Source organism: Vicugna pacos, chromosome 3, assembly GCF_048564905.1.
Source record: "Vicugna pacos chromosome 3, VicPac4, whole genome shotgun sequence".
Lineage (NCBI taxonomy): Eukaryota > Metazoa > Chordata > Mammalia > Artiodactyla > Camelidae > Vicugna > Vicugna pacos.
Window position 1 is genome coordinate 57,425,751 of NC_132989.1, and position 12,665 is coordinate 57,438,415.

The window sequence follows — 12,665 nt, forward strand, 5'->3', positions numbered from 1 at the left end:
CTTTTTTTGCGGTTTATCTGTCCAAATGGATACATAACAGCTCCCAGCATTATATAAGTAGCAAGGTTTATAAATGAGCTGTTAGTATCCTTTTCCCCCCACACATAACCAATATAGAATTTAGTACTTATCTCAAACTAGAAACATCCCTGTTCATCATTTTTTAATTGGTAGTTCTTCATGTCTCATTCCAGGTGACAAATAGAACAAAATTTATTTAGATTTACTTTTTTAAGTATCTCTAACTAAGACTGAATTAGGCGTCTGCTTCAAAAATCAGAATATATTAATCTTTGCATTTTTTCATCTGACTGAAATAGGCAGTAGTTGAATTCATCTTAATTTAATCAAAGCTGTCATTAATTTTTTTTGTAGGCATAGCTTTTAAGAAATTTCTGAAAATTTTATAAAATTTAATAAATGACCTAGTTCTTTCAATTCCCTCAGTTATGCCTTAGGTGTAAAGCAGCATGAAGAGCTTTGTATTATGACACACCAAAACTCACCCCAGCTCAGTCACTTACCTAGCTGTATAGTCTTGGGCAAGTTATTTGATATCTTTGAGATTCAGTCTTCTCATCTGTAAAATATAATACCTTCCTTGCAAACATGGTTGGGAAAAACTTATATAAAGAAATCACACAGTTGTTGGTACTTTAAAGGAGTTCAGTCAATCATAGCTATTATTGTTGTTACCTTTTCACCCCCAAATAAGATACATGAACACTATTCTACTTTTGTTTTATGAATGATTTGCATATTCAAAATATCTTACAAAAGGGAATTAATTCAGAACAAGGACTTAGGATAACTGAGTTTTGATAATGATTCTGGCTTAGTCACTCACTAGGTAAATCAATAATGAAGGAGCTAACATGATCTACCAGGGTCTACCAGGTACTCTGCCAAGACTTGCTGTCTTGGGAAAGCCACTCCATCTTTCTGGGCTTGTTTCATAATTGGGAATTAGAGATAATAATTCCTATTTTATCTACTTTGTCAACTATTGTAAGACTCAAAGGTGATAACCAAGAAGAAAATCCCTTGAAAAGCAATAGTACTACGTAAAGAAGTGAAACATATTATTATAGAAAACACTGTAAGATCCCAGAGATAAAAAATTATTAGATCATTGTTGATGGAGCTTTGAAATTATCCCTGCTCAGAGCTCTCCCCTAAAACAGGAACAAAAAGGGAGACTGTAGAAGTCTATGTCACATATCTTGTAGGGACTCACCTAAATGTGTGATCCTCTACCAGAAAATTCAATATGGTTTGGCAAGATTAGAGCCCAGCATTTCCCAGCACTCAGGATGAAACTCCATCCCCTCTTCTTTCTCCTTTTTAGTCTGTCTCCACTCTGCATAATTCCTTGAAATAATGAAGAGCAATCAAGCCTAGGTTCAGTGATTAGAAAGGGCTGTTGTCTTGAGCACAGGTGTTGGGGAGAAGGGTGTAGGAGGGAAGTCTTTATGACCCTCACCATCCCACTGCCCTGCCATCTCCCCCACTCCAGCTCCATTTGAAATCAGCTCAAAAACTCAGCAATTTTGCAAATACCTCTCCCAAGAAAAACATCTTAGCTAAACAGGAGTGTTGTCCATAAAAACAGCAGTCTGGTTGTAGGTGAAGCCTCAGTGCTTTTGGTCTCTTGATGATTGGCTCCATTATTTCAAGTACTGCTTTAAAATTTGGAAGTGGGACAATGGTACAATTGCCTAGTCATTCTCATTATACTGTAAATTAGTAAAACTGTTTTTTGTTTTGTAAGCATGTTTAAGTTAATATGGTAAAGTTACTGATGTTAAATATTCATTTACTATGAAAAGCTGATTTTTAAAAATTCTAATTAGCACACAGAAAGAAAGTTAAGTACTACATTCTTGTATTAATTGTATAATTTTAAAATAACAATTTCTTTCAAAGAAAGGTCAGAGAGGGCTACTTTTGGCAATGATTCCAAACAAAATCTACTCCCAACCAAAATACCAAGCATACATACTAAGCCAGCCTCATGAGGAGAGGAAAAAGTAACCAAAGGCAGCTCCTGAAAGGAACTTCTTACTTCAAGCTCCAGGCCCATAAACACTGAGTGGGCAAGGATGAACCTGGAGGACATTATGCTAAAGGAAATAAACTAGACACAGAAAGAAAAATACTGCACGGTCCCACTTATACCTGGAATCTAGCAGAGAATAGGATCATGGTTACCAGTGTCAGGAAGGTGAGATGTTGGCCAGAGATTCCAGTTGTGTAGAATGCGTTAAATCTAGAGCCCTAATATACAGCATGATGACTGTACTTAATAAAACTGTTCTGAATACTGGAAATTTGCTAAGAGAGTAGATTTCAGGTTCTCTCACCACACGCACACACAAAGTGCTAACTGTGTAAGGAGAACATATGTTAATTAGCTTGACTGTAGTAATCATTTCACTGTGTATATGTATATCAAATCATCATGTTGTACAACTTAAACATACACTTTTTATTTAAAAAAAAAAGAAAAAGATTGAGTAGACAAATGTCACTTCCTGACATACCTTGGCCTCTGAAAGTCCAGCCAAGCCAAATGTGTGGTTCTGCATAATAGCCATGAACCCTTACCCATCACCATTCAGCTCTGAACGTCAGTCCTGGAAACACAACCTGGTGAATAGCAGTAGTTGTTCTTGTCTGAGGACACAGTGCCTTCCATATTAGAGATCAACCTCTAAGACACTGATAATTTATAACTCACACAAATGAAATAAAAATGAGTAAAAATCTAAACTCAACCAGGGCAACAGGCATCTCCAAATACTTCCAAGTACCTTGCACCGGAATACCTACTACCTACTCTTCTCTTCAAACATAATATACTAAGTTACAACCTTTCTATAAAAAATTTTAGTTCATTTAATACCTACACTGAAATATTGTCAACCCTTGGTTTAACTGTCAGAGGGAGTCACTCAGCACTGTGTCCCATTGGCACATCTAGTCCGTATCAGTAGTTCCCAAGCTTTTGGATTTCACAAAGAAGACTATTCACAACCACAAAAACTTGTAAAGTCATAATTTCAGGGTAAAATATCTTTGAATTGAAAACAATTACCTTTAAGAAACTCACTATATTGCCTGTTTCTCTCTTTTTCCCTCAGACCCAGAGATGCTCTAGTTACATGATCCATTCCCATCTGCTTGCTCTGGCCAAGGGGGCATCTTTCTCTCTGCTTGTTGATTAGATTGAGACAGGGCTGCATCTGAGGCTCAGGCATGGTTCTGTTGGTACCTCTACTCCATCATGCCTTGCTGTCTGCTCAGGGAAGCTGAGAATAAGGTCCCCGGGGTCTGGGAACCCAGTGCAGCATGATTTGAGTTTAGATAGGGCTTTCCTAGTGGGCTGCTTCTGTCATCTTCCAAGACTCTTTGCTAGTGTTCATCTCAGCTGAAGAACTGGTATAGGGTGCAAATTGGGGCACTGAGAAAAGGGGTAAAACAAGCATTGGAAAAAAACAATGGAAAGAGATTTGATTTCTAAACTATAAAAACGCATCTCAGAATAGGGAGTTAACGTTTGATAACATGGAATTTCAGATAGATTGAATTCATATGTAATGGCTGTATGTCTTTCTCATATTTCCTTCTTTACACATATTTCCCAGTTTGTTTACATTATTTTATTTCATTATACTCTATCATATGGAAAACATATTTTTAGCTTGTTTTGCCCTGTTCTTTCTGTATTTTTCCTAGAGTGGTAAAAATGTCACACAAACATGCACACACCACATGTATACATCAACTTATGGTATCAAACCTTTACAATCCTACACCAGTACTTTGTCATTCCAGAGAACTTTGGACATATGTACTTTATCTATAAGGTGTTTAATTTCTACCCTGTTTTCATGAGAGATCAAAGCCTAAACGTGTGCCTAGATAAAAACTGAAATTTCAGGACTCCAAAATGTTAACCTATATTTTGCTATGTTGGAGTTAAAAGTGACCTGGATAAAACCCATTTTGTTGAGCTTTTTAAATTCAATTATAACGAGTTAGAAAATGATTAATCACCTGCATAGTGTAAAGTACCATCTCTGTTATTAATACTGGAAATATCCTATAAGACACAGTTTTACATACGTGAAGTATAAGTGAACAGTATTAAGACTGACATATCACCTGGGTAATAGCCGACTTTCATCAGATTTGGACGTACTACTAGGATGAATAATAATTAAAATATATACCTAATCGCTGCCTGTCTGTCGGTAGTGCTAATTGCTGTCATTGAAAAGACTGAATTGTTTAAGAAAAAGAGAGAGAAAGAGAAAGTCATTCTTCATTGACGCTATCTGCCTGTATCATTGGGAGCCTATTTTTAGTACCTATAGAAGTCATGATTTTTGAATTTATTAGGGGCTGTGATGAATGATAAAACAAATCATCCATTTACATATCTTGACACTGCTTTGGAGAATACTTATTTCTTACAAGCAAGTGTCACATTGTATATAAAAGCTGGCTAATTGTGTGCTAATCTTCTGCATTATCTAGAACTCTCTGATGTGGTATTCTATCAATAGTAATATTAATTTTACTTATTTCAGATGTATGAAATATCTTCTAAAACCCCATTTCTTTTATAATTCCTTCCCTCTTACATTGTATAATTTTGCATTCAGCTGCTAATTAAGATTAGGAGTGCAAGTTATAGAATACATATCCACTTTAAACCATCAAGCTTTTGTAATACATGAAAATAGTAATATTTTATCCATTTTTAATGTAAAAAGAGAGAAAGCATTTAAGAACATTACTAGATGTTGTGTTTGTTTTCATGTTTTTTTTTTCCACACAGTTCAATAGTTTCATTGATCTACTGTTTCTTACAAAAATCTGCCATGCTTTGTGAACTTCACTTTCTAATCTCATACAGCAACCCTTCCTTTATGTTATTCTTGCTCTCCCTGGTCCCAGAACAGTAGGGTTGCCTTGACAAATCTATTCAAAAGCCATTCCTCGGCCTTTATTGGTGGGGACTGGGGCCTTTGAAATTCTCTCCTCACTGCAACACAGCTGACATCTTCTTCCAGACAGAATGAATTAAGGAAATACAATAAGACACTTGATCTACCAGTCAAGGATCTTTCCACAGTGAGGACGGATTCCATGGTGCACAACCAGGACAGCAAGCATCTAAAAATACACAATACATGCTTGTTTACCAGAATAGCAATCAGCGATTTTTCCAACGTGATTGATAGGATGATTTCTTTCAAAATAAAATCTGTCTGGAAATTCAGTGTGTGTGTGTGTGTGTGTGTGTGTGTGTTGGAAATTTTTTTAAAGCCATATGAGGTTAATCACATTTTTTAACCCAGACTTCAAATACAGACTTACAATGTATGGAAGAAATACAGATTATTTTTATTTCATTTGTCTGAGTTGTAAATCATCATTATCTTAGAGGTTAAGCTTTAATCTTGAAAGCTTTGTGTCCTCAGACACACAGCTACAATTCACCAGGTTGTGTTTCTCTTGAATTGTTTGATACAGCCTTCATTGAAATAGGTTGAAGAAAAACTTTTAAAGTAGCATATTTATACTGGCCAAATTTTGAGAAGCAATTATGAAATGTATTTCTACTATTACAAAGACAAAGAATATTGTTTTAATAGTCTCATGCTCTACCGACTGAGCTAGCCGGGTGACTTGTTTTAAAATGTAAATATTCTTTCACATATTCAAATTAATAGTTATTTCCATCTAAAAGTTAAAAATGGACACCCTTTTCAATTTCCCTTAATTAAAAATCCTAGCTGTCTCTTATAAGCATATTGCATCATCATTCACAGAGGTTACATGTCTTCTTAATATCAGCACAGATAATTTGCTGGATTGTAGAAGATAAACTTTTTTCTACAGTCATGTTGGTCATGAATGATTACTGACTATGTACATAAGAGAACTTTTTACAGTGTATGGAAAATAGAGTATACTTATAGTGGTTGGTTATATTGGATAAATTAATCTCTGCAGCCTAGTAAATTGGTCTTGCCTTAAATTATGTTTCAGCACAACATTGTCTCTATTACATTGCAGAACTGTTGTAACTGGGTCTCCAGCTCAGAACCATTAGACACATCAGTGGAGTCCATGCTGCCTGACTGTCCCCGAGTTTCAGCAGGTATGTGTTTCATGGGAGATGTATGGGGTGGTTTTTTTAAGGTGCAAAAATATGCTAATGAAATGTGGAATTCTGTTTTGCAAATTAAGCATCTTGTTCTGCCTTGAATTTTGAATGAATTATTGGTAACCTATAGCGTGGGTCTGATCCATGACCAGAAATGCATTAAGTAACTGAAGATGCTTACCAACAAACTCAGTAAAGACGAGTAAGTGAAACAACTTGAGAGTAATATTGACATTTGCTGTTGAAGCTTAAGGAGACAGGATGTACATGAATTAAAGGTTGATTAAGACAGGGACTGGATAGCTGTACAGGACCTCAGAGTATTTGTCTCTGATTGATTACCAATTCATTGATACAATAGGTGGTCAAGAGTTCAGAGAAGAGAGAATGTTGTGACCTGGAGTCTAGAAGTTTCTCATGTAGAAAATTTTGGCCGGACCTTGTGTGTTAAATAGGATTTGGATTGTAGAAAGACATGCAGGATGGTATTCTAGCCAAAAGAAGCAGAGCAAGGTAAGGAGTAAGGGCTGGAATGGACCTGAGGATGTTCACAGGGAACTAAGGTTAAGACTGGCCTGTGTTTTGAAAGAAAAGAGGTAAAATGGGGTAAGCACCTCAGGAAGCAGGTGGGCTCCAGACCGTTTAAGACTGACATTGATTCCGGCCTACAGGATCTATATGTTAGTCTCTAATCTCTAGGGAAGAAGAGAGAGTGACATTTTTCATTGCTTTCTGATTGTGGCTTCCACAATTGCCAACCAATTTTGATGGTAAACACAAAGTAGGCAGTGGTGTCTGGTTATGGTACAGAATAGAAATGGGCTTGCTTTGGTCATAGATGCCAGAGAATGAGCAGAAGTTTTGAACATGAACTACTCCATATAACAACCATGGGGGATAGCTAATCACTAAGTACTTAATGGTGCAGATGTGTCTGTATACTTGAAGGGAATGATTTGGAGAACAGTTCAACTACGAGATAAAGAAGTGTCATTAACTAAATTTCATGGGAACTGTGCTTCACCATTATTATAACTATACTTTTCTGGTCTGTCAATCAGGGTTCAGTTAGAGAAACAGACTGCTAGGAAATATATATGCTACAATGTGTGTGTATGTGTGAGTGTGTGTGTGTGTGTGTGTGTACATTAAGTACAGTATATTTCCTGTATCATCAGTGGTTATGTTCCGTAAACTCTCTGATAACACTGAATTAGTGAATACTGAATCATTGCTCCTAGGGAAAATACAGGGTTAGGTTCCAAACTGCAAGCTTCTGGTCACAACATTTTCATCAACCAGTCAATATATAACTTTGTTTTATGAATATTTCTGTTTAAAGGCACCTTATTTAATATAGATTCCTGATTCACTAATGTTGAACTCACAGCTAACAGCACTGGAACTCATGCCTGAATGAAGTTTTTCTAACACACTGATTTTCTCCATAAAACACATCACAGTCTTCTTGAGCTTAGGGACACTAAATAACACTTCAGTACTGTAGTTGGGCACCATTTCAAAGAGTAAAATCACCAACAAAAGCATGAAAATGTGAAAAACATGGCAGTAAGTAGTCTGCAAAAAGGACACTTATTTACAGTACAAGGACTGAAACAAGAAGGCAAAGCATGGCCTTGTTCTTAGTTAGGAATGTGCATGTTGAGCAACTGAAACTTTTCACCACTCTACACATGCACATATCCACAAATGACCACAAAAGTGCCACGAGTATTGACTTGGGGGCTTACAAATAAATTTTAGTAAGTAGGTAAATTCACAAATATGGACCCCACAAATAATGAGGGTGGACTATACATAGTAAAGAATTTGTTACAGAGATTTGACCTGGGATTTGACCAGAGCTGGCTCTCTCTGTAAGAATATTGATTTTGCATGCAATGCTGGAGCTTGAGTTTACAGAGCAGGCAGTTAAGTGAAGATGTTAAGTAAAGGGGTAATTCCACGAGGATGGACTTAAACCCATTTCAGTTCTTGTGGCCTCTGCCCTTGGTGGTGTGGGTGCCCTGTCGAAGCCAGAGCCCTTCGTCATGGAGCTAACCAGGTGCACAACTGGCCAGGAGTCATCACCGCTGGAGGAGAATCCAGGGTAGGATGGATACAATCCTGGCCCCTGCCTCAGGCCATCAAATGAACCAGCAGATAAACAACATGTGGAGCTCAAAATGGCTGCTGCTTCATTTTAACCCTCCAAATTTCTCAAAGAAATCTCCATTGTGAAACATCCTAACCCAAAACACACAGTTTGAAAAGAAATTTTGCTAGGTTGAAATGTAGTTCAACCTAGCCAAAGTGACACATTACAGAGCCTTCACGGTCCACTCCTTGTCAAGTCGGCACTCATCTACATCCCCTTAAACCGGACTTAATCACCAAATAAAGGCATTAATGAAGTTATGCTTCCACCTAACAAGATACAGCTATCCCATGTACAACTGAAAACACACTAGAAGAGGATACAAAGCCCCTGTTTTGTCCTTGATTGATGTTTATTCTTCTCATCTTGGGTATCTTATAATTTAAATACTGAGAGATAAAGCTAATTACTATTGACACATCTTACATGTGACAATAAGGTAATAAGGGAGATGAAAACAAAAATATTTATTGCATACATACTCATATCAAAATAAGGAAGAAATACTCATAACTATTATTTTTGCAACTGGTCATGTAGTTTTATGTGGTAAGTGTAACTACCTTCAATCCATATTCTGTTTGCTCTCAGCAAGTGTCTCAACTGATCATGGTTCCTTGCCTTATGAGATGACCCGTGTCTTCATTCCTGAAGTGCCTCGGCCATTAGCAATCCTTCCTGAGTTACATTGTTGTAGTTTTCTGTTGACGTTAATCACAGGAGATAATTGACGGGTGTCCTAGAGGGGTTCCTGCATTGCAGACATACTCTTCTTTACCCCACTGTGTAGTAGCAACTCAGTTTTCCCTTAGTGATCAGGATCAGTCACCCCAGCCAATACAGCAGCACTTGCTGTTGCTTATTAATTCAGTGGTGTAAGGAGCCCAATACGGCAAGATGGCAGTCTCAACTTCCAGTTCGACGGAATCACTGTTGTGATCCCTCATCGAAGCACTTCTTCCTCTGGAACTAAGACCTTTACACCAACAGAGCCTAAAGTCACGGGAATAGGAAGCAGCCATTTTGCTAGTAGATCACTAATGGGAGTAAGAAGAGAAGCCAGTCCCATCTCTGCCTCTCATTCCTGGAGATCTGGGAGAAAGCACATGTATTAAAGTCTGATTTAGAGCAAATAACACATCTTGGAGGACATTGTCTCATCTCTATAAGATGTTGTCACTAACCAGGTACCATCACTGAGTGTTCAAAAAGTCATTCCACCTTTCTATCAAGCCTGCTGCTTAAGGATGGTGAGGAACATGGTGAGACCAGTGAATGTTGGCAGACCTCAGGCTCTTTGCTGTCCTCGTGCTTGCTCCCTCTGATGGAAGCCAGCTGCCATGGTGGGAGCTGCTCCCTGGAAAGGCCCACGTGACAAGGAATTGGTGTTTCCAGCCACGAGCCAGTGAGGACCTAAAGTCTGCCAACAGCCACCTTGGAAGGGCATCACCTCCCATTTGAACCTTGAGAGGACTGCAACCTCAACCAACACCTTGACGGTGTTTTTGTGAGAGACCCTGAGCCAGTTCCCTAGCCACACCACACTCAGATCCCCAACCCACAGAAACTGTGACTGATAAAGGTGTATTGTTTTAAGCTGCCAATCTTGGGTGTGATTTGTTGACAGCAGTAGATAATTAATACAAGTTTAAACTTCAACTCTGGCGGTCACTCAAGCCTAAGTAGAAAACAACTTTTTTTGAGACTTAAGCTTTTGTAAGATTCATCTTTTGTCTGTTATCTTGGGTTTTACTAGCAACTCTTTCAAAAAGGCACTAAAAAGTTCTTTGAAGACAATTCATTCTTACCCTGCTTCTCCAATACTTCATTAGACTTTGCTGTACAGTTTATCAGAGATAAGCTATTAAGTTTCTTCTTTATCACACTCATTTGATCTTACACTAAGTCGCCTCACTATTCGACTCTTCTCTGACCAAATCTTTAAGACAGAACTTGCTACTTTCTGTAACCTTCTATTCCCTGTGGGTTTTTATTCCAACAAATTTGGCTTAAGTCAGGAGGAGATTTCTTATACATTCCCCAATATATACAGTTATTCCCCACTTGTTGAAAGTTCACTTTATGCCACTTGAATTTTATGAAAGATCTCCGTTGGTTTTCCTGTTTTCCCTAACTGGAAGAAATTTGAAGAGGCTTTTTGCTCTTATGAAGAAAAGTGAAAGCAAAAATGCATTCAGCATTTGCTTGCAGGGGGCGGTTATAGAGGCAGCAAGTACCCGGAGTAGCGAGACTGGCATCACCAAGCTCCTCCCCCAGGAACTCCACTCCACATCTCAGCATCAAGCAGGCACAGCTTTCAGCTGTGCCTGTGAGCATCTGTGCCTTAACTCAATTTATTTGGGGCATCCATTAGCAAAATGTGTCCTAAAGTAATTGCTTCTTTGCTTTACACCATTTTGGCTTACGTAAAGTTTCATAGGAATGCTGTACTTTCAGATAGTAGGGGAAACCTGTATCCATTTATTTCTCAAATATTTACTCAGCACTTATGTTCCAGGTAGTGCTCTGGAAGCTGGAACACAGCAATGAACAAGAGCTTATAATGACTATCATTTTTTCCCCGAAAAAGATGTTTTAAAAAAGAACTGTTTCCTGGCCCTCTGCTAGGAGGAAGTAGCTTCCTCCTTTTGAAGCTGGCATCAACACTAGGTTGCACCAAATGAGAGAAGAGAGCCAGTAAGCCCAGCATTTTCCATACCGACTTATAAAACTGAACAGTTTTTAATCAAAATCATTGATTTCCCTCAGAGTCCTTAAAAAATAATGAACAGTTTTATGATGTGATCAGCATTACTATGACGTGATCAAAATGGAATTTTAAAGAAGATTAGTTTAGTAAATGAATAAAAGAGAGGAGCAAGCATCTGGAGGCAGTAGACTCAGCAGGCTGTGACAGTAAAGCCAGTATATGTGGTTGATGGCATGAACGGGAGTGGCGGCAATGGGACTGGAGAGGATAGGAGAGCTGTAACAGGTATGACTTGGGAAGAACCTACACGCTTTGATGATAAATAGACAGGACATGGAGGCTGAGGGAAGGGAGGAGACAATGATAAGCTCCAATGAGAAGTAACTGGGACAAGAGGGGAGCAAAAGGAGGAAATTAATTAAGAGCAAGAATGATGAAGTTGTTTTATGACCTGTTTAATTGAAATGACAGCAATTGAGGTGATGGCAGGAAATTCAGATAGAAATACCAAAGGTTGTTAAAGTACCTTTGACACACCTGAAGTTCTGTGATCAATAATCCTATTATTGTAATTTGAAATGTTGATATTGTTTGAAAATTTCAGTATGTGTACTGACCACAAATTATTAATAGATGTCCAGACTATCCATTCAATTTAGTGAAGTCTTTTTTTCCATATTTCTAAATTATGAAGGTTTTTTTTTCTCATTACAATATACTTTTTACCTTTTGACTAAGAATTTCATGGTCAAGGCAGAAAAATTACCTGTAAAAATACATACTCATTTAATCCTGAATTTTTTCCTCTATTACTAAATATGTTTCCTTTTACCCAAAAAATAGATCCAATGCTTATAATAGCTCCATTTTATGAATGTTATTTACCTATGAATATTTTTAAAGCAGGTACAGTAAAATTTTTGAATTATACTTAAAATACCACTGATAATTATTTTCAGTAGAGTCATATGTTTTTATTTCTCTTTTGAAAGCAAATGTAATGCTTATAATAATGTCACACTTAAGAGTTGGCAGTATTGTACCTTATACTTAAAATGAAGTTGACTTTTCAGTTATTATAACATATTATGAATAGTGGATATTTGAGGCATCTCGAATACATGTCAAGTCACTGGTTCCCTCACTTTTTTCTGTTAATGGTGTTTCATACTGGTAAAAACAGCTGTTTAAAAACAGTGTTATTCAGAGAAATATATAATAGGTTAATAAGATCTATGTTTATTCTATAGCCCATATTTTGGTTGTTTATATGTTTGTTATAAAATGACAACAGCATATGTCTGCCTCATTTAACTTGTAGAAATGTTATGAGGACAATTTTTTGGTATCTGAAGGGATATTTTAAGTTCACCAGGAAGAAGGCACTGTAAAAATGTAATGTGATACTGTATATTCTCATTAGGCATTTTAGAATTTAAGGCTATCCTTTATTTTAAAAGGATTATTGATTATTTTAACCCTATAGGAGTGGGAAAAGCATTTGCAGAGATATTCCCCCTTCCACTTCCCTGTCTCCAATTCTGTTTTGAAACAGCAAATAACTTATTCATGTTTTTCTATGTTCTCTCTGACATTGATAAGTGTAGTAAAACCAG

The 12,665-nt window shown here is 37.3% G+C and overlaps 1 protein-coding gene across 5 annotated transcripts in view; it reads left to right on the forward strand.

Annotated features, from left to right (window-relative positions):
• The window catches only part of ARB2A (ARB2 cotranscriptional regulator A), a 366,466-nt gene that overhangs the window by 235,069 nt on the left and 118,732 nt on the right, over positions 1-12,665 (forward strand). For all 5 annotated transcript variants that reach the window (XM_072958400.1, XM_072958398.1, XM_072958401.1 and 2 more), the window contains one exon: positions 6,091-6,175. In XM_072958400.1, coding sequence (XP_072814501.1) covers positions 6,091-6,175 — 85 coding nt within the window. The remainder of the gene's footprint in view (positions 1-6,090; positions 6,176-12,665) is intronic.